General features: G+C 42.3%; 1 protein-coding gene across 1 annotated transcript in view; it reads left to right on the forward strand.

Moving 5' to 3' along the window:
* The first annotated feature begins 578 nt into the window (after positions 1-578).
* SLC20A2 (solute carrier family 20 (phosphate transporter), member 2) overlaps positions 579-22261 on the forward strand; it is a 39279-nt gene continuing 17596 nt past the window's right edge. Inside the window, exons 1-8 of the mRNA XM_009881140.1 lie at positions 579-635; positions 6563-7113; positions 12492-12632; positions 13868-13953; positions 15998-16094; positions 18097-18213; positions 18914-19117; positions 20555-21143. Coding sequence (XP_009879442.1) covers positions 6825-7113; positions 12492-12632; positions 13868-13953; positions 15998-16094; positions 18097-18213; positions 18914-19117; positions 20555-21143 — 1523 coding nt within the window. The 5' untranslated portion in view covers positions 579-635; positions 6563-6824. The remainder of the gene's footprint in view (positions 636-6562; positions 7114-12491; positions 12633-13867; positions 13954-15997; positions 16095-18096; positions 18214-18913; positions 19118-20554; positions 21144-22261) is intronic.

Here is a 22261-nt window from a genome sequence, read left to right on the forward strand (position 1 = left end):
AGGCAAACATTATTTTTGCCTTGACATACATACAAAAACGTTTCCCACTTAAAGGAAAGCGGTTGAAGGAATTTGGATTGGGTAATTTAGGTTGAACTGTTGAAAGCGAAGTTGCTTGCTTAGGCATCGTTCCAGTCAAAACTCGTGCACATCTTTAACTTTCTGCAGTCTGCGTTGCCTGTGAGACCTCTGCTGACATGGATAAAGTAAAAAGCATGCAACATCTCTCCCAAATTGTGTGTACGTACCCTGCTGTCACATGCACTTGAATTAAGCCTGCGTTTAAGGGTGCTTGCAAATAGAAGACCTGGGGCTCCTCAGAGGTTACCTGATTTCACCAGAATGCCCAGCTGGTGGTCAAAAATGAGGTCTATGCCTATGCTTGGGGGAGGAAAAAAAAAAAAAGTAACGTTTTGTTGCTTTTAATATGAGCTTCATTGGATTGGTTTGTCTCACTAGTGCAGTCGTGACGCAGTGTTGTGTTTTATCAGTGCCCACCCCCAGCAGAATTCTTTGCTTAAGAGGAGGCAGATTTTCACCTACTGAATAAGAGTCTGGACTCGCATTGATGCTTCTCGGTGTTGTCTTGTGTGCTCTCCTGTGCCGGAGTGAATTTTATCCCCGGAGTGCCTAGTGTAAGTTATAGCCTTCTTTCTACCCTCTGGAAGTTTGCATGTTCAGATGTGACTGTGCTGAATGATAGGATGTCTATTTTAGACTTCAGCCTGTATTTACAATCAGGAGGGCAAGTCGCTGGAAGAACTTAGCTCCTTTTTCTTTTGAAACAACTTTTAAATACTGGGTGAGTTTTAAAGATTTCTGTGCATGGTTTTCTTTTATAAAACATGTTTTTCATAACCATGAACACTTGTTTTCTCTGAATGGATCTTAAAAATCTGCAGTGTCGAATCATAAAAACCAGTTGCTTGTTAGAAAGACTTTGTTCAGTCACTGAAGGATCAAATTGTCCTTTAGTTAGAAAAAGATATTTGTCAGCAAATGCATAACAAGGACTTGTTGATACTTTACCTATCTTACTTGTTTGCAGAATTGCTGTTTAAACTTTTGTGGAATTGCTGTTTAAACCTGACTGCTGACTGTGTTTTTAGTGAATGTTTTCAGCAACGGACTCTCATGCTAAATACTTCATATGCGTTTTTGACCTTTCAGTGGTGGGAACAGAGGTTGATAGGGACTAAGAAAAGGAAGCATCCTCTGGAAGTTTTGGGAGCTGGTGGTGACAGTCCCTCTCTGCAATGTTAAACTGGATGGGAGTCCTTGGAAAGCGATCAACTTCAGTCTCGTTTCCATATCAAGTAGTAGCATGAAGTATGCTTAAACACATTGCAAATGCGTTAAAATAGGAACTGATTGATACAAAAACTGTTTCTGTGGATGCGGTAACTGATTTTTTTTAAAGTCAGTGGAGGGTGCTTTTTGTGTAGTGGAGCATTAAACTTGTATCACGCTTGGCCTGGTGACAAGTCCTGTGCATGTAATTTAGAGCCATATAGGGATGTTCTTGGTCTTGAACCACTTGAATTAATTCCACCTTTCATATCATGAGCGTAGTATTAGTAATTTAAAGTAGATAATTTGCGAGCCTGGTGGCCTGAGGACAAACTGGAAATGATAAGGACTACTGATGTGAATGATGTTAGTAGCTCTGGTTATAAATCAGGCTTGGTTTCTGTGCAGTGGTGTGTTTAGTAGCAATAGACTGGAGTGCCAGATCTGGTATGAGTTTATATACATAGGTGGGAAGCCTGACAGATTGGTTTTATGTAAAGAACAACATACAGAAATTAGAGAGGTATGGAATAACCTCCTAGAAGCTGCTGTCTGGTAAGCATTTGGGACAGACTTTTCAGCCACTGGTAACGAGAAGTGAACCTGCCTGTCAGGACAAATTCAGTGCGACTGTCTATCATGAAATGTCTGCTTTTTCCAACACTGCAGGGAAAAGAAATCATCCTCCCCCTTCTGTGGTGTCATAATGCAAAGTGGAGTAGTTGTAAGACTTATCTTGAGAAATGCAACATTAGCTGTTGTCTTTTGATTTCTTGCTCATACTTGGGCAACAACAAAACAGTTAAAACTGGGGCCTCGCTGAATCTCTGTCCCGTACAGAGTAGGAGGAAATTTTCAACTGCAGCATGGAACACCTTCTGAGGGCAGAAGAGCTGCATATTGTATGGTCTATATATACAGTAGGAGCTGCATATGGTATGATTTATATACCTTTCAGTGTTTCACAAGTGCAATACTTTCTTCCCTAATTTTCTGCGAAAAGAAGATTAAAGGACGTCTTTGGGGTCTCTTTCCTTTATGTCACACAGTTGGATTGCTGGTGGGTGATGCACTCTGATTGCTTCCCTAGACTTTGAACTTTGTCCTGAGCTTTTATTTAACTGTTCGTCCCTGTTGTTAGATGTTTCTGTGTTCTCTTTAGCAGCAATTTGTTTGGCAAGAAGAAATAACTTACATCTTCGTGTTTCAAATTTGGTATTATTTTTTCCCTAGAAATTTGTCTAGGCTTAAAAGTGTACTGTGAATAGTTTCCAGAAGAGCTGTCTTAGTAAATGTCCATATATAAACATGTCCTAAAATGATCTTGTGGTTACCAGGAGACCCTGACTTTTTCCTGAGGATTCATTTGTCACTCTGCATGAATCAAGGTGCTTCCTTACCTAGGTTTTTTTTTCTTCTTTCCCTTAGGGAAGAAATGGCACTTTGTATTGACAGAGTTACAACAAGATGTTTAGCTAGCAACAAAATAAAGTCCAAGGGGGGTGTCTGGATCATCTGCCAATGAGGCAGAGAGACGTGCTTAGCATTTCCAAAAATCAGATTTTTCTCACTGAGGGGCAAGTTTTGTATGTTTCTAAGTCCAGTTAAAAGCTTCAACTCAGACCTCCTAAGTATGATATTCTAATTATGGATTATAAGAAAATTGTATTAGCTAAAAATCTTGCCTTAATGCAGAATTAGCTTCTTACAACTTGAAATTTCATCTCTGCGCATGTCTCTTCGCTCTAGCAGCCGGCAGAGATGCACACTCCCGCTGCAGGTCCTGCAGCTCGCCAGCGCTAACGCAGTTCCTCTGCCCTGCTAAAGCCCAAGGGTGGGTTTGCAGCACGGCCACTGCGGTGGAGGCTGGGCTGGTTCAGGAAGAGATATCCAAAGCGTAAATAGGAAAATGAACTTTTCCACCCAGGGTGCGCTGCAGTAGTGTAGAGCACCCGACTGCGGAGGCCTTGGCAGAGAGGTGGTATCGGTCCCGCAGGTAACTGGGAGGATTGCCTAGCGTCTAACAGGTCAGGTTGAATTGCATTTGGCATCCATAGAGGTGTGTTGATGAAATATAAATGAGTGCAGGAGAGAAACAGGCTAGTGACTCCCAGCTGTCATGCAGAGACCAGAAGATCTTCCATTCCCTACTGTACGGCGTTTTTTCCGGTTTCTTTTTCGTCCCAGTAACAACATGAAATACCACAGGCTCTTGAGTTAGATTAGGTGATGAGGGGCATAGCTCAGCGTGTCTGAGCATGCCAGATGTATTTTGGGCTCTAGAAAGAAGCATGCTACAAGATTTAGTCTGTATTTAGTCACTGGCCTACTTTGCAGGATATTTTGCATTTCTGAAAACTTTCTCAGCAGAGATGTGCCCTTTTTTTTTCTTCTTTCTGTTTCTTTCTTTAAACGTTTAACATTTCTTGCAGTTATTTAACCTTGAAAGTAGTAACACCTAGCCATTCACGTGCTTCCTGCATGTGAATTTTTAAACGTGTGTATTCCCTTTTCTCCTTTTGATTTTCATCTTGTTAAAGACAAGGCTTGGCTGGTGCCGTGCTCTGTCACTTGTGCAAAGGCAATGGACGCCAAGTGGAGCTTCCCAAGTTTTGGAGGAAGCTCTATTTCGAACCATCGTCTTGCATAAAATGACAGGGGTGACTTCTTACTTAAGACACCCTTTTCTCCTGAGGCCGTATATCCCATTTCACAGAGAGGGAGATTATGTAGCTGCTTCTCTGAGCCCTTTGCCAAGAGCCCTGCCGACAAACTTTGGGAGACTCTTTGGCCTTCACGAGGAGTTTTAGGAGCTTGAAGTCTTAATTTCTGTGGGACCATCTGGAGTTCTTCGCCCCCCCACCCCCCCACCCCTCCCAGGGAAGCTAATAAAGGCAACCTTGTGACTTAGTGGTTTATTTTGGAAGCTGCAGGAACTTGCTGTGGCTGGAGGAGCCAGCTGTGGCAAATGTTGTCCCATGAACTCCCTTGCGGTGGGGGAATGTCACAATTCCCCTTGCTCTTCCTCATCCCAGAAATTGGGTCACCGCAGTAAATTGGTAGGTTGGTTGATAAGTGGACAAAAGACAGATCTCTGTTGGGAGTAAGGGTGTGCTTTCATCTTGGGGGTCTGAAGGAAACGGGTCTCACAGTGTCTGTGCATACATGCGTAGATCTCAGTCAACTTTGCCCATTTTCAGGAGAGGAAACTGAGGCACAGAGGCTAACTTGGCAAAGGTACTGTGTAAATCCACACAGGATGAAGAATTTAATCATTAGTCTCCAGGAATAAGGAAGGATCCTAGTCCAGCACTTCATATCGCAGCAAAAATCATAGATATAATAGAATATAAATCATATACACAATAGAAACTTTTAAATGAATGGATTTAATGGAGTCTTTTTCCTGCTTCACAGGCAAACAAATGCTAACTCCTATTGTTTATTACAAATATCGTTAACCTTTTCTGTCTCGGTCAAGTCCTTTTCCACTCAATGGGCTGAGCACTTATGAATTATAAAAGGCAACAAGTCTTCAAACATCAAAAATGGATTGGTGCTTCATTTTCACATGTTATCTCATAGTAGAAAAATCCTTATACAAATGTTTTTAGCCGTTAAGACCTTCTGAGATGTTATTTTAGAGTGTAAGGCATTCAAGGATTGATGTCTGCTTCGTGTCTGGAAAACACTGGAATGATAGTTGTCCAGCCAGTTTGGAGCCTGGAGAAAGAAAGAGGGACATCTTTTCTTCTGAACATGTATCTTTAGAGAAAGCATCAATCCTTGACATCAACTTAAGGGCTTTGTAGGAAACATTTATGTATAGACATGGTATTTTCCTGTTGGTTTTTCTCAAGGATCTAGCATCTTAGGAATATGCTAAATCTCTTTTATTTTTTTAGTTTTGCCATTATTTCAGAGGTTTCAGAGACCCTCCCTCCCTGCTGCCATAGGACTTACATTGCATTGGGTTCATTGAAAGAAAGTAAGCATGATCTTCAATGCATGGGTGTGAGTCTGAAGCAACTGTGGGGAAACTGAGAGAGAGCAGGAGGTGGGCTTGGGGCTTTTTGGCTGATATCCCCATGTGTCTTGAAATGCTTCTTAAAAAGTGTGGAGTTGGCTGACGGATATTTGCAGCTCCATCTTCATTTGACCACTTGCCACATCCAAAATGGCACTTTTCTGGAGCCAAACAGCATGGATAGGAAAGCAGAGGGTGGCATGGGACGTCTTTGTGGCAGCTGCTAGCAGAAGAGGAGCAGCCAGCAGAAGAGGCAGGTGGTTTGGGCAAATTTGCTTCTACGTTTTGACCAGCTTGACTTCAGTGGGGGCCTTATCGCTCTGCTTAACAGTCTTTTGGATGGTGAAGGTTTTATTTTTCAAAGTCCCTTTCTCTCTGTCCATTTTTTTTTGTTAGAAAGAGCTCACTCTTTTGTCAGATTAGATTAATTAAGGACTAATTAAGATGTAATTCAAAAGGCAATCATAAAACTGAAACCATCAAAATAAATACTAAAAGATATCTTTAACAATGGTTTGAATATAATAACCTGTCAGTAATTGGTAACGATCTGTAGGAAAGAGCAGAGAGCTCAAAAAACTTTTTTTATAGACTTCCCTAGGTCTGCAGGGATACATGAGACTGTCATGATTATTGTGCCGTTTCAGTGACTCGGAAGTTGTGATAACAGCAATAGATTAATATTTATGCTCTTCAGAGTATTTTCAGTGGTGTTTCCTAGGCAGACATATTATAGATAAAATAATTTTTCAAAGAAGTGCATCCCTGGCTCTAGCTGATAAAATGTGAGAGCTCTGCTGAGGTCAGTGGAGGTAGGTAATATACATCAGCTGGGAATCAGGCTGTATGGTATGGTCTGTATATTCTACATGTCTCATATTCATTGGGTGCAAAGAGCCAAGAAGGATCCTCCGTCTAGAAAAAGGGGTTACCGCACTGGTCGGTAAATTCAAAACAAACAAAACCCCTAACCTTTCTAAATCCTTTTAAATTGCTCAAAAGATTTTCTCAGTCAGTGATATTGCAAGAAACATATTGCTTTGGAGGTGACCTAATTTTAACCTTTTCTGAATTGCTTTATGATTAGAACAGTCACATGCTGAGGTAGGACCCCATTAGTGGATTTAAATCATCTGTTTACTTCTGAAAACACGCATTGTTATGGCTCTGCTGAGTATTCCCTTTTTTCTTTCTTTTTTTTTTTTTTAATTTTCCTTTTTTCCTTTTTTTTTTTTTCTGTTGCAGGACAGAACATCGCAGTTGTACCAGTTTGGGAGCAAAATATGGAATGTGTTTCACTGCTGACCGAAGGCAGCCAAATGAACAGTATTTATAGTAGTTTGAAAATCAGCAGTTAGCAGTTTCTTCACATTCTAACACTACCCAGCACTTTCCAGAGAGAACTCATTGTTTACAAGAAATCTGCTTTCCAAATCCGTTAAGGTGCCCTCCAGCCTTGACTATTAACTATTTGCAAAGGGGAAACTAAGCTACGGTTTGGGGAAAGATGGCAATGGATGAGTACCTGTGGATGGTCATTGTGGGTTTTATCATTGCTTTTATTTTAGCCTTTTCGGTTGGTGCAAATGATGTTGCCAATTCTTTCGGAACGGCTGTGGGCTCTGGTGTTGTTACTTTACGCCAGGCTTGCATTTTGGCTTCAGTTTTTGAAACCACTGGCTCAGTATTACTGGGAGCAAAAGTAGGAGAAACGATTCGGAAAGGTATCATTGATGTTAACCTGTACAACAACACTGTCCCACTGCTGATGGCAGGAGAAGTGAGTGCAATGGTTGGTAAGTAATAATTTCCTATTCCAAGTAATGTTCGTTGTGTATTTGTCATCCTGTTCGTTGTGAATATTGTTAATTAAGTCTTTGCATCTTCTGGATTTGCATGTCTGGTTTTGTGTGAATGCAGGGGCCTGTATTCCTTTTTTAGTCTCCTATGTTTTTAAAATGCTTCTTATCATTCACATTTTTCAACGGTTCAGCCATTCAACTAATAGAAGAAAAAATATTTAACATAGTGGGTCATATATATGTATTGCTAGGGTACTGAAAAAATTATTTTGCAGATTTTTATGACGGTACATGGAAAGCATGTAAGCATAGCATTTGTAACTGTACAGAAGATCCTACAGAAATAGCAATTTGCAATGAATACGTATGAGAAGGAATTACCTTAATCGTTTTAAAAATTTACAGAAAATCCAAACATATTTGCTTAAACTGACTGTCTAGCTGAGTAATTGCAATTAATTACACATTTCAGCCCATGGCAAAATTAAAGGAGCGGTAAAGATAGATGGTCACACATTTAAGGTCTTTTTAATTTTTCTGACTCAAACCGACGGCAGTTCAGCGTACCTTAGAGTCTGCTCTGCGTACTTTTTTCTTTGCAGTGAAATTAATTTCCGTTTAGAACAAATAGCATATTCTGAGGTAAGTAACATTAAGCCACGGTATTTACTCTTTGTTTATATGCAAGAGGCTTTGTGCGCTTTTGAGAGCTCCCTCAAGGGTCAATAGCAAACCTGCTTTTAAAAAGCAGTAGACAGCAGGAAGGAAACCCTTTCACTGTGGGAGAGGCAGCCCAGGCAAGGCGCCAGCCTGCCCATCCCACCACCACTTCTTCAGCCTGGCAGGTCCGTGGCATCTCGTGCCAGGGTGATGTGATTTATACGAGCGTTGCAGTGGCCTCTGTTTGAAAGGGATGCTCCACTCAAAGATTTTCTTCCTTAAACCTAACCTAAATATTATTTCCACCTACCCCCTCTAACCTCCCCACAGGCAGGACCTGCACATGAGATAGGTGAATCCGTGCAGAGGTCTACTGTATGTGGTTATTTTCCCATTTCTTTGGGGAAATGGGATTTTTTTTATTTTTTTTTTTATTTTAGTGGATCAAGATGGTAATTGAGTGCCAGTTTCTGGATTTGTCTGAGGTGGCTTTGCGTGCTTAGAGCAGGGAGGTGGTTCCCTTGGGCTCTTGCTGCTCCTGAGCCTCCTGAGGGCTGGCCACCTTCCCCTGCCCAAGGGGAAGAGGGGTTGATTAGTGAGATGTCACTGCTGGGGCCGCAGCCGCTTGCCCAAACCGTCCCTCTGTGAGGCTGCCAACTTAAACCACATCAAATGCTCTTGGGCAGCCCCATCAGTTCCTCTTTCCTGATGTCTCGCAAGGTCAGCCGCAGCTTCTGGTCTTTCCCTCAAGCTGTAGGGTGGTTTCTTAGTACCACTCCACTTGCATCATTTAGCCTTCTGCTTCCTGAGATAGCTCCATCATTTCCCACGGGCGTGTGCCTGGGAGCAGCGTACACCGTCTCAAATGTGAGTGACCTGCATCTTCTGACCTTCATTCCTGATAATTTATGGTCCCCATTGAAGGAAGGGTCCTTTTCTTTTTCTGTATCTATTTATGGCATACTGATCCTGGCCAGGCAAAGTTTTAAGTCTCAGATGCCCCCTGCGGAGGCAACTGGCCAGAAGCTCAAAGAAAACAACTTATTTGCATGCGTATTTACATAAGCCTGTGTGAACTTCATGACCAATTGCATTCCCTTCCTCCAGTAAGGGCATTAAGAAGAAATTCCACATTTTAAATCTTGGAATTAATCACAGGTTACAAACTGCAGATTTCAATATTTTTTTTTTTTCCCCTCAAATCCATTTCCAGCTTTTCTCTGGATGAGTGATATTTTTTTCTGTTTTTTTTTTCTGAGCCTTCCTGGATGTTTTCTTCCCTTCTTCCTGTTTTTGCTCTGCATTTTACCCCCCGTTCTTCATGTCTCATGATCATGTTTTTGCAAATGGACTTAGCTTCTGAATTTCGATGAGGCTTAAATGACTCAACAGTCTGGGAGAGACCAAAAGTCACTGTATGCTCTTTCCAGATGTTGCTGGAAGATCCTTTGATGCTTGCAGCAAACAGCAGATGGTGATTTTCAGGGCGACCTTCTCTCCTAAGAGAGAAAGAAGCACGGAGCAATGGGAATAAAACGTTAAAATGTAACATTTTGTAATAATTTGTAGCATATTAGAATGTTGTTTGTTAGGCATTTGGGAAGTTAGGGACTGTTGCTCTTGGGAGTGAATTGCAGTACTTCCCTAGCATTAACTAATTGTCAGGTTACTGTCAGGAATTGCCCAAGTGTTGTTGTAGTGGTCCTGGTGGGAGCTGAAGTCAGCAGCTGGTGCAGCTGAGGAGATGCCACCGACAGAGAGGACATCCCAGCCAGGATTAGCAAAGCAAAGTACTAAGCCAGTCGTTCAGGTGGCGTCGTACTCAGTGGGGGCTCGGAGCTGGCACACGGCACCAGAGCTTCGGTCGGGAGAATGCATGCAGTGCCTTCTGCAGCAGGGGAGCATGAAACGCACCCTGAGCCGAAAGCCGGTGCAGGCACCTCATGGTCAGGGCAGTCTGCAGACAACGCTCTTTCTTTAGGAGACAGCAACCAGGAGGAAAGGGTGTGCAGCCACAGTGGCAGCAGGCACGAAGGGTCTGAACTGGTTGCTGAGAAGCTCAGCATGAGCTGGCAATGTGCACTCGCAGCCCAGAAAGCCAGCTGCATCCTGGGCTGCATCAGAAGAAGTGTGGCCAGCAGGGCGAGGGAGGGGATTCTGCCCCGCTACTCCCCTCTCGTGAGACCCCACCTGGAGTACTGCATCCAGCTCTGGAGCCCCCAACATAAGAAGGACATGGACTTGTTGGAGCAAGTCCAGAGGAGGGCCATGGAGATGATCAGAGGGCTGGAGCACCTCCTGTGAAGACAGGTTGAGAGAGTTGGGGTTGTTCAGCCTGGAGAAGAGAAGGCTCCGGGGAGACATAGTGGCCTCCCAGTACCTAAAAGGGGCCTGCAGGAAAAATGGAGAGGGGCTTTTTATCAGGAAGTGTAATGATAGTACAAGGGGTAATGGTTTTAAGCTGAAAGAAGGTAGATTTAGATTAGATATTAGGAAGAAATTCTTTACTGTGAGGGTGGTGAGACACTGGAACAGGTTGCCCAGAGAAGCTGTGGATGCCCCATCCCTGGAGGTGTTCAAGGCCAGGTTGGATGGGGCTTTGAGCAACCTGGTCTGGTGGGAGGTGTCCCTGCCCATGGCAGGGGGGTTGGAACTAGATGATCTTTAAGGTCTCTTCCAACTCTAACTACTCTGTGATTCTATGAATTTGGGACTCTGACAGGTCTAGTGACCCTCCTGCAAAGGTAAAAATTTGGAGCATGCATTTTATGTGAAAGAGGAGTTAAAGCTTTGAGGTAGGTAGTTAAGGTATTGCAAGCCCCAGAGGAAAGTCCTGCTCTTGCTTGATTTGTATTTTCTTTTGCTCTTTAATGTGCTTCCTTAAACTTCTTTAGACCACGCATTGTCCTTCTCAGACCATCCGTCAGTCCTCCATCACTTTCCCTCTCACTCTCCTGTTTATTTTCAAGGTGAAGGTGATTAAATAAGAAATAGTGCCATATTCCCTCTATTCCCCACCCCCCAAGAAAAGAACCAGCTCTCGCTACACAGTTGCAGTGCAGCTGTTGCTTGGTTGCATTTTTCCTATTTTTTAGACTGAGTATTTTGTAATTACATATTTATGGCTGGCTTACCTGTTTATTTGGCTCTTTACAGATGTTACCATCTGTTTTCTCTTTCACCTCACTTCCACTTGCTGGTCTCTAAGTTCATGTCAAAGGTTTCAAAGTGTATTTATTTTTATTTTAGTACAGGGGAAGAGAAGCCAAAAAATTAAAGAGCAGGTGTTCCTTGTTTGATCTAGAATTTCCAATAGCAATAAGAGTACCAGTTGTTTTGGGATAGTACCCCAGGAGAGATCAGTTTTACAAACTGGTTGACTTCCAAACGGAGCCGTGCATGATGCCAGCAAATCACCGCTTGCAGATGGCTCCATTTCAAGACCTTCAAACCATCCTCTCCTGCTGGAATTGAGGATGGAGGTTGGGATTTTGAGTAACAGCGTGTGTTCAGCGACCTTGCTTTATCACCTGTGTCTGCTGGAGATCTGTTAAGAGAGGTGGCATGAGCCAGAAAATACGGGATCTCTTATGGCAGTTTGATTGCTGCCACTGGGGCCTCTTAACGCAGGAAGATTTAGTTGTAAGGCCAGGAAGTCTTAAGATGAAGAAGAGATCTTTCTAAGAATTCTCTAATATTAGGCAAGATCCACAGAAAGCTTGCGTCACTGCCAAAATTATTTTGGTATCCTGAGGTTAGCACCACTACAAGAGGAGCAGGAACCTGGGTCCTTGCAATGTGAAAATGAGTCAGAGCATGGAGCTGTGTGCTCGAGGGCTTGGTGACCAACTGTGGTCTGATCTAATTACCGAAAGTTGGGACTGAAAACAAATACAAGGCATCTTCTCTGGTGCTTGGGGTCTTTTTTTTTTTTTTTTTCCTTTTCTTTTTCTGCACTCTTGGCAAACAGCCTTCCTTGGGATGTCTGTTGGGACACCAGGCATTGGATTAACTTTATAGACCATTAGACATGATCCCTTAATTAGTTAGGAGGTCTTATTTCCTTATGCCATGGGTATCTTTGGCTACTCTGTGACTAAGATAAGCCTTTTCTGCAGTTCTGAATTTTTCCAGTGCTGCGATGAGCTGCAAATGAAGGCAGTAAGAGAGTCCTTATTCCCTCCTGGGCCTGGTTTTCCTGTAGAGGACTCCGGATGGCCTCTGAGAAGAGGCATAAAACTCCCTGCACCACAATTTGAGCCTTTCTTTGGTAGCATCTGAATTTAGGAGCATCGTAGTTCATTAGTGAAACAGTGGATGCCTCATCACACTTGGAGGCTTCCAGGTCCAGCTCTCAAGAATGAATTTTCTAAGCTTGATGCAGACTGGGAACAGTTTGTATATTGAATGAGACAGGCTGTAAATACTGAAAGCCTTCCAAAAAAAAAAAAAAAAGCAGAACTGTTGTGCAGTATAAAGAGCTGTTAGTAATAAAAAGTCATAAGTAAGATGCAGTACTCAAAGCTGCTATTGAACTGTCTTAGTATCTGCTTTTAGAGACAGAACAGGAACAAAACTCTCTTTAGGAGATCTCTGTTGTGCATGTGGAGTGTAGGCAGTGCTCGTAAAAGAATGTGGGTATGTCGCGAAGAATTTTCTGCATGATATTATTGTTACTGTTGTTTATACCGTACGGTTGGGTCCTTTTCTAGGTTCTGCTGTTTGGCAGCTAATTGCGTCATTCTTGAAACTCCCGATATCGGGGACCCATTGCATCGTAGGTGCTACAATTGGATTTTCTTTGGTGGCAATTGGCACCCAGGGAGTCCAGTGGATGCAGCTTGTCAAGATTGGTAAGTGCTGTTTCCATTTATGCATGAGGGTATGTGGAATAGTGTGCACTGCCTGCAAAAAAAATTCACAGAAATCTGCTTTGTGCTGATAGCACTTCCTCCTTAAATTATTTTCCACCCTAGTCCTGTCATTCAGAAGATGCACTGATGCCATGTTCATTAAGGGCTGCAGTGTTTCTCCAGTGGAGAAAGGGGTAAGACGCAAGTTGCACTTCCCCAGCAGTAAGCTGAGGAGACATTGTCCCTCAGAGACATGCTTCAAGGTGACATTCCTCCTCTTCTAATTCTTTTTGTGGCAGCTCATACCACCTCGTTCTCGCTCTCAACAACGCTAGCCATCATGTGAATGCCCACAGTCATGTTTCTCCACCCACCAGCTTCAGGGAGGCGAGAGCTGGGCATACAGCACATGTTTAACTCACAGCCTCCCACTACCAAGATCGGCACAGCCAAGCAGGGATGTGAAGGAGTTTTCATTATTGTTTTGGAAGCCCTGTAACCTGAGTCGCAGCCCAAACCCTGTGTCAAAAGGATTTGATGCTGAAGGCACGGAAATAAAATTGAGCTTCAGAGAAGTTGGAGCAATGTGTATTCTTTTTAATTCTGTCAAAAGTAGGAGAGGGTTTGCAATGACAGCAGAATCAATCTGTTAACCATGCCACAAATAATAAATCACTCTGGATGAGATTTCCAGAATGCTGCCGTAATCCGGTTTTATTGAAATCAGTGGGAGTTTTGCCACCTACTTCAGTTAAATCAGTCCTGGACTCTTGCAAATCTGGCCTGCAAAAAATGTATGTGTATTATTCATTACAGTTGATACTTCTATGGCATTTTGGAAATCGAGACTTTTACCCTGCAAGCAGCGTGGCATCCTGCTAGATGCAGTTGCTTTCTACTTGCTTGTAACATTTGTGATCATGATCATTAGGAAATGACAGGGCTTTCTTGGTCCACTCTGCATCAAACTACGAGAAACTTCCCTGAATTTGATTGCTGATTTGCAAAATTATCGGGAAATGCTTTGGCTGATGTTTCTAATTGTGCCTAGTATTACTTTGACTTTCATGAGTGTCAGTGGACATTGAGTTGCACCAGTTTTAAGTAAACATAGGGAACATTCATTCTAGTTGTACAAGAACTGTTTTAACTTTATTGCTTACTAACTAATTACTTAACTATTATGCAAGAATACTGTTTATTTCATGTTTCATTCTTTCTTTGCTTCAACATAGTTGCCTCTTGGTTTATATCCCCACTGTTATCTGGCCTGATGTCTGGAGTCCTCTTTGTGCTGATTAGATACTTCATTTTAAACAAGGTAAAGAAATTTCGCTATTATAATGAGTGCTCAGTGTGCAGGCTGTGTTCTAGCTTCCCATTTGAGTGCTGGCATTTCCAGAGTTGAAAGTTTGTGGCTTGCATTTTGGACAGGAGACCAGTCATTTTTTTTATAGCCATTGGAACTGTACTTGCTCTTAGTTCTGAAAGCTCAGAGTAAGTAATTTGACAAGTATTTGAGGCTTAGATGGTGTTACGTGATAATTAACCAAACGGTATACACAATTTTCAAGGATGGTACATTAATATTGCTTCTGTACAACAAGTACAAACTTGTTGGCATTGACTTAGCCTCACAATAGCCATTCTGACTGTTATTCAAACAGAATAGTCCGCCCTTGGAGATACTCTAAAATTTTAAGCTTTAGTTTTCTAGCTCATCAGACATTAGAAGATGGGCATCTGCGTATTTCCTAGATTCTGAAGAAACCTGAATCGATGGGTTTTAGTGACCTCAGTCAAAAGTGGTGGCTTTGAGGTAACATCAGTCCATGTATCTCCAGTACAGAAGACGATTACCTGCCACCCACTATGAACTGGAAACCAGAACACTTTTATCTGCTCTTTCCATTTCTCTCACAACATTCAACTTGCTAAAATGGGGGAGTGCAGCGCATGACAATGTCCTAAAATAAGGGACACTATATTAGCAGTTATACAGGGAACTTAAATAGATGAGGGATTAATTCTTCTGCTACAAATAACACCACCTGTAACCTCAGCTTCGTCATTCTTTATTTCTGATGTAAATAAATGTCAGCAATAAAAGCAGATAATAAACTTGATCGGACTCGGCTTTGAATTTAAAGTTACTCAAGTTGCATAAAGGACGTGGAAAAGTTCCTCTATTGCATTCGAAACCTAACAACTTAAGAAATTGGTCATCAAAATCACATGCACTCTGGTATAAAAGCCACATATTTAAGCATTCAAGAGGCAGAAAAAGTTCAAGGTAAGGAAACTGTCTTCTGACTGCCATCTGTGCCATTCACAAAGTACTAAGATCTGTAGAGCTTCTGGGATGAGCAGGTAGTGACTTGCATTGTGCGTGTGTGCATAAAAATAAAGAGCAGCGTGTTAGCTTGCGAGTCCGTGTCCTGGTGTAGGGGTTCATGCCCTTGTTGGGGGTGTCTGTGAATAACATCTGGCCTTGCGGATACAGCCCGTGCTGCATCACACTTCAGCACCGGGGCATAGCGCAGGGCGACTGCAGCCTTCTCTTGGCTCCCTTTTATAGCTCATGGCAGCAAGAAACAAAACCCCGTTAGCCAGCCCTTGGCTTCGACAGGCTCTTTGCAAACACACGGAAGCCCTCAAAAGGCCAAAGCAGTCTCCTCACAAAGGCTTTTTCCGTGGCTTGCATGGTGCATTTCCGCTGTGCTGTCAGCTGAGCCTTTCCTTGTGAGCGCCGAGGGCACGAGACGGCAGCCAGCAGTGGGCACAGCGGCGTGCTGAACATTGCACGCTCGCTGTGTGTATGTTACTTGTTTCATACAGCCAGACACTTACTACGTCAGAGATTTCTGTTAGCTGGTGGAAAGTGCCAGGCTGTCTCAGTCAAAACCAAGAAGTTAGGAATAAGGTTTTGCAGTGGACGAGTTGCACTGGTGCTTGTAGCCCTGCTCCAAAAATATCAAAACCCTGTCTTGCTCGGTGCCTTTCAGTTGTGCCAAGTGAAAGGGACTCCTCATCTCACAGACAAGATAGGTAAGAAGACGCTCACAGAAAGAAACTTGCCTCCAGGTCAGCCAGCAGGTCTGCAGTCGACCTGAAAGTACAACCTGTCTCCCTGGTTCCCATCAACAGTGTTAAGCTTCCCCAGAGCGCTGGTGCTTGCCAGGACCAGCAGTGTGGATTCAGGTGGAACCAGACCGGTCACCATCCTTTCCTCACCGTCCACCCCAGAGCTCCACCTGCCTGGCACTGACTTGGGAGCACGTGTTTTCGTCATGGCGGTTTGTGCTGACATTGATCTGTTGGAAAATCCAGCTAACGTTTCCTCTTTCCCCCCCATTTCTATGCAGGAAGACCCTGTGCCCAATGGTCTCCGCGCACTTCCAGTGTTTTATGCTGCTACCATAGCTATTAATGTGTTTTCCATCATGTACACGGGGGCACCAGGTGAGTGAGCCGTCTGCAGCGGGAGGCACGGGAGGGAGACTTCCCACGGTGTGTAACGATGCTCTGGCAGCACGCTGTCAGGTAGCTGTCGACACTGCACTGTTATCTCCTATGTTAGGAGTTAACGAGGGCAAGACTAAATCACACACCTCCCCACATGCTTCTATTTGTGTATGTGTTTTTGTGTCTTCCTCCTGATCACTGGTTCATAGGGAAGAGTGCAGCTACAAAAAAAAAAAACCTCTTTAGAGGAAGGGGAAATATTGAGCTGTCAGGTTTTGCTTCGTAAATCTGAGCACGTGTTGAACTCTCAAAGGTATTCCAGATATGTGCATCAAGGAGAGAAGGTTCAGAGTGGGCAGTAAGAGCAAGTAGGCTGTTTGCACTCAGTCTAACGCTATAGCTGCATTGAAATCAGCAGAATCACTGTTCTGGCAGATCTGGCACGGAGCCTATTAATTAAATTTACTTCTTTATTTCCTTTCAGTGATAAGCCCTGAGCCTGTTCCTGCATTGAATGCATCTTCCTTCTTGGGTGCTGTGTTATCATTGCAAATCACTAGAAAGAAATGATACATGTCATTTTCAGGACTTTGTTTATATTTTTGTATATTTTATGTGCATTTATATGTTTGTGTGTATACTTGTGTTTATCTTTGAACTTATATTTATATTTGTATATTTATATTCACACATTTTGTGTTTATATATTTGCCTTTGTATGTTTATATTTAACTTTACTTAAGCAGTGTACATTTAAACACACACCTGCAGCAAAAGAGTTCAGAAAAAAGATGTTCAGCGTGCTCGACTACTTTATTGAAGACTTTGGTCATTAAATGTTGTCTTTAGATTAGATTATTGCCCCAGAGCAATGAATGATCAAGCAACTGAAGAAAGTTCCTGAACATGCCCCTGAATTAAGAAAGCAGGCTTAGAAAGTGACCTTTTTTGAATAGAAATTTGTTTTCTCTAAAACCTGACGCACTAGATGGACTAGATAAAGGCAGTCTGTAGGCTCTACTTCATAACATAGCATTACTGAAATAAAAAAAAAAAAGCTTGAGAAGTTCCCAATTGGAGGGTAACATAATTCAACTATTCCTTTTTCTTAAGTCTAATTGGCTACATATCCAAGACGTTTCACAGTAAATCGGCTGTATAACCAACAGTTCCTCATTAGTTGTACCGCAGAAGTAGGTCAGGCACTCTGCAGTGACTCATTAAGTCAAATAAATGAAATAAGAATCTTAATGTCCCTTCTGTTTCAGCTTAGCAGTCTCTAAAGTGTGTGAGTAAAAAGGTGGGACTCTGTTTTTGATACTCGGCAAATACGTATTTATTCTCCAAGGCCTCTGTCCTGGCAACATTTGCTCACGAGGGCGAACTAATCATGTAGTTTTCAAGACAGGCACGCATGTATGAGTTTGGAAGCTCTTTCTTCATTAAGGGTCTGATCATTTAATTGAACAAGCGCAAGGAACTCTGTTGGGGGGGATACATACAGGAACATGAGTTATTGACATGATTGTGCATTGCAGGACTGAAACCTCAGCTCTCAAGTGCTACATTAAGCTATTATCATAAGCAGATAATGGCTTAGATTAAGCTAAGCATCAGGCTTTATTGACCAGAGCAAAGGTCAGGTAAATACTTACCCTAATGGGCAACATGGTTTAATGTGCATTAGCGTATAAAATCACTGCAGACTTGTTTTAGCAGCCCTGATGTGGGAGTTTTACCCCTGACTTCTTTTAGAAATAAGGTAACGGTGGGGTAACAGAGAATTGGAATACTAAAGCTGCAGATGTTTCCACATCAACTAGACCCTTAAATACTGCACTAACTGACATGTATGTTAAAAATTATTGTCTCGTTCATGTTGGTTTTGAATACATTGTGAACACAGGTTTTTCTGCAACAGATTGCTCTTCCACTGCCAGAGATAATTAAGTCATGTTAATTTATGGTTCGGTTGGGTTTTATTTTTTTGTCTTCACAGTACTGGGACTGGTACTGCCAATGTGGGCCATTGCTCTAATATCAATCGGCGTATCCTTAGTATTTGCCATCTTGGTCTGGATTTTTGTGTGTCCCTGGATGAAGAGAAAAATAGAAAGTGAGTAGTTGCTTGGTGAAATGAGAATGATGTAAAATCATGGAAAATTTCATTCCAGTGCTGGAAGTGCCCTTGAGAGGTCACCTAGGCCAGTCCCCACCCACAGGCAGGATATGCTTAAACTATTCCTCATGTATTTGTGTAACCTGCTCTTAAAAACCTGCAGTGGTAGAAATTCAAAACCTTGTCAGGCGATCCATTGCAATACTCACTTCTTCTAGAGTCTAGCAGAAACAGGAAAATAAATCCTGGAATATAATCCATTTTATGTTTTATTAAGGAAATGTTAAAAAGGAAAAATCTGGCAGGCCGATTATCTTTAAGTGACTTCTTTAACTTTACAGTAAGTTGGGCTGATCACAGCTTTTCGCTTCACAGTGTTTTGCTTGTTTACGTTGCTACTGTCAACAAATGCAATGTTTAAAATGCAGAGGAAAGTTTCAGATTTCATTAATAAATGAGCAGCTCGGTGTTTTACTTCAGTTACCTACTTTCGCGAATTTTGTAGGAAGAAACAAAGATGCTCTAAAATTTTCTCAGATGAATTTAGTAAAGATGTTAGAAATAAATAAAGAATGTGTACGAAACGGAGCCAGGTTATTGTATCCACGTTGATCTATGCCGTTGATGCAAACAGTAGAAACATAAGCAGCAAGACAGATAGGTTGGGTTTAAAATTACAGTACTGTTATTTCCTTAGGCCGGTTAAAGAAAGATGCTGCACTGTCAAGGATATCAGATGAAAGTCTTGATAAAATTCAAGATGAAGAAACACCAGTCTTTAAAGAGCTTCCTGGTGCCAAAGCATCTGATGAGAGCACAATTCCCCTTACTGGTTCAGTAACAGAAGCTGCTGGGGCATCAGATACTATTGCAAATGGAAACCATCCACGTGTACCATATGGTAAGAAACTGAGACGACTCAGAGGGTTTATCTTCTCCCTGTTTCGATAGGGTTTCTTAACTGCAAGTAGGTCTCTGTTTTATATGGTCAGTTAGTGTTTGGGATTTCCAGCTCTAATCCCTCTTCAGCACTTGTTGGGAAAGATCCTCATTTACAAGTGACATTTTGTAGAGAGGACTTAAAAACAATTACATTTTGTTTGGCTGTATTTCAGTTTTAGAAACAGCTGAAAACAAAAATTACTTTCATTTCTGCTTTACTTTGTATCCTTAATGGTGTTTCTGTCCTTTTAAGCAGTGGAAAAATACAGAACACAAATTGCTGATGTATGAAGGTTAAATTCAGCATAAAGTTGATTAGCATACTACCACAGGAGATGAAAAGATTTGGGCTTTAGTTGGCAAATGTATGACTGTTTGGAGCATGTCCACTAGAAAAATCTCACGCGTTGTTTTCTGAACATATATTTATAAGAAGGAGGCTTGTGTGCATAGAGCTGTTTTTGTTCTCTCATGTGGTGGGATTACACCCCCACACACTTAGCAGTCTGATGACTTTGATATCACTTTGCTAACATCTACATAGCCCTGTAATTTGGTTAATAAATGCCTAATATATTCAACTGATTCTTACAAAATCAAATAAGTCATGACGTGAAGCCCATTGAGTGTGTGCTTCCAGTTTAAAAATAGCTAAAACCAATTCTGAGTGTTGCGCAGTGGAAATCCGGGAAGTCAGGAAATGAAAAAGATAGTTTCTTCAGAAATATTGCCTTAGCTCTGTCATGTGTCCTACAGTATACACTTATGTTAAATGTATACAGTGGGAATAACTATCATCACATTCATAGAAATAAGATATACAAAATGTTGGAATAGCTGAGGAAATATTTCAGCAGAACATTAACTTTCTTGCTTTCTGTTTTTTTAAATTATTTTTAAGTTATGTAAATGTCCCCTAAACATAGGTATTTTTGAAAGATGACCTCATATTCAGTATGAAATTACAGTAAACTGCCTTTCCTGAAATCCTGAAATTCCTGAAATATTGTGCCTATTCAACCTAGACAAAACCTCAGAAAAAGTAGAGCTTATTTGAGAAGAAAGGGATTTTATAGCAATTACTTCTTCAAAGAACCCGAAGATTTAATCTTCAAGTATCACCTCTGAATAGCTGATCCCAAGTGACTTGCTGCAGGTCATACAGCATGTCTGGGGGACAACCAACGGTGCAACAAAGCTCTTTTTGCACAGAAGATGGGAGAGTTTGTTTTGCAGTGAATTGAATCTTGGCGTATTCACTGCGTATATTGCAAATTGATCTTCTTTTTCCTGTACTCTCAGATCGCCGCTGTTTTATTGTCTCGTGAAGTGGGAGGGATGGGGCTTCTCTATTACATTTTGTAGAAGTAAACACTCTAAATTTCTGCCTTTTTAGGAAGGGCATTTTCAATGACGCACACCTCGGTGAAATCACCTGTTTCCAACGGCACCTTCAGCTTCGATGGCCAGATGAGGAGCGATGGCCACGTTTATCACACTGTGCACAAGGACTCAGGTCTATACAAAGACTTGCTCCACAAAATACACCTGGAGAGGGCCACCGATGAGAGGCCCGCTCAAGAAAACAACTACAAACTGTTACGACGCAACAACAGTTACACTTGTTACACAGCTGCTATTTGTGGCATGCCCGTGCATTCCTCCTTTAAGGCAGCGGATACGTCAACTCCAGAGGACAGTGAGAAGTTAGTGGGCGACACCGTTTCCTACTCCAAGAAGCGAGTTCGCTATGACAGCTACTCCAGCTATTGCAACGCAGTGGCTGAGGCAGAGATCGAGGCGGAGGAAGGTGGGGTGGAAATGAAGTTGGCCTCTGAACTCGCAGATCCTAACCGGCCCCCAGTTGATCCCGTGGAAGAGGATAAGGAAGAGAAAGACACATCTCAGGTCCATCTACTTTTCCACTTCCTCCAGATCTTAACAGCCTGCTTTGGATCCTTTGCCCATGGAGGTAATGATGTCAGGTAAGAGGATGAGATCTCACAAACCAGCAATTTTATTGTTTAAGTGCTTGGAGCAATGTTTGCCAGCTTGGCCAGTCGGAAAGCATATTAATTTCTGCAGGCAGATGATCATTGGGGCTGTGTTTTGCAAAGCTTGTGACACTGATATCCCTGGTGCTTTCCAGGAGGTGGACTGCTCAGTCTATGGTTTATTTTCTTCTTAATGGTAACATCCTTTTTATTTGCTGCTAAATAATTGTGCAGTAATTAGTTTAATTCAGGTTTAATTCTGGCAAGCTTTGAGGCATTGAGACTCCCCCCGGCATGCCGACCACTGTAAAAGCGAACAGGACAGTCCCAGCCCGGCAGAGTTCGCAGCCTATTTTAACTGCAAGATCAGAAACCATCAGCAAATGAGAGGTTTAGACTATTTTTGTCATTAGATGAATTTCATCTCTTGTCACATGGTGAAAAGACGCGTGTGAAGAATGTCTTAATTTTGACTGCTGCAGCCCTTATAGACTTTGCTGAATCTTTTGCTTGGAGTTTTTCAGGGATCTAGGACCGTGTGAGGCAGTGTATCACTAACTAGTCCAGAAGATCTAACATGCCTTAACATCAAAATCCTACTGAATTTCATAAACAGCACATACAACTTCTCCAGCTGCCAGAGTTCTCTTACCAAAATAAAGGGAGCTACCCCCGAGAAGCCCTGGGCACATTCTCGTGCCCCATGCAGAGAGGGGACATGGGCTATGGTTGATCTCCTAGCGCTCATTTAAGAAGCTTCCCATCTCCCAGCATAGTTCTGGTATGCAGTACTCCCTGGCAGGAGTTTTATCCAGAGTCACTGTCACCATTGAGTTGCTCCTTGAGTTTGGAAGAAGCCAGTGAGTTCATCCTTCAGTCATTTGACTTGTGTCTGTCCTTAAATCCCGTGGCGTTAACATCATTTCCCAGGAATAAAGGAAAAGGATCATCCGCCAGGAGTCTTGCTCTCGTGTTCATATTGACTCAGGCAACTAACAGAATCTCGAAGCTGGTCTCAGAATTGTTTATCTGCACCTCTCTGCCCTCCGTCGTCTGGACAGAGCCCCAGGAAATAGTGTCTCTTCACTCACTCATTTGCCAGCCTCTTT

The sequence above is a fragment of the Charadrius vociferus genome, unplaced genomic scaffold (genome assembly GCF_000708025.1).
Source record: "Charadrius vociferus isolate BGI_N301 unplaced genomic scaffold, ASM70802v2 scaffold953, whole genome shotgun sequence".
Classification (NCBI taxonomy): Eukaryota; Metazoa; Chordata; class Aves; order Charadriiformes; family Charadriidae; genus Charadrius; species Charadrius vociferus.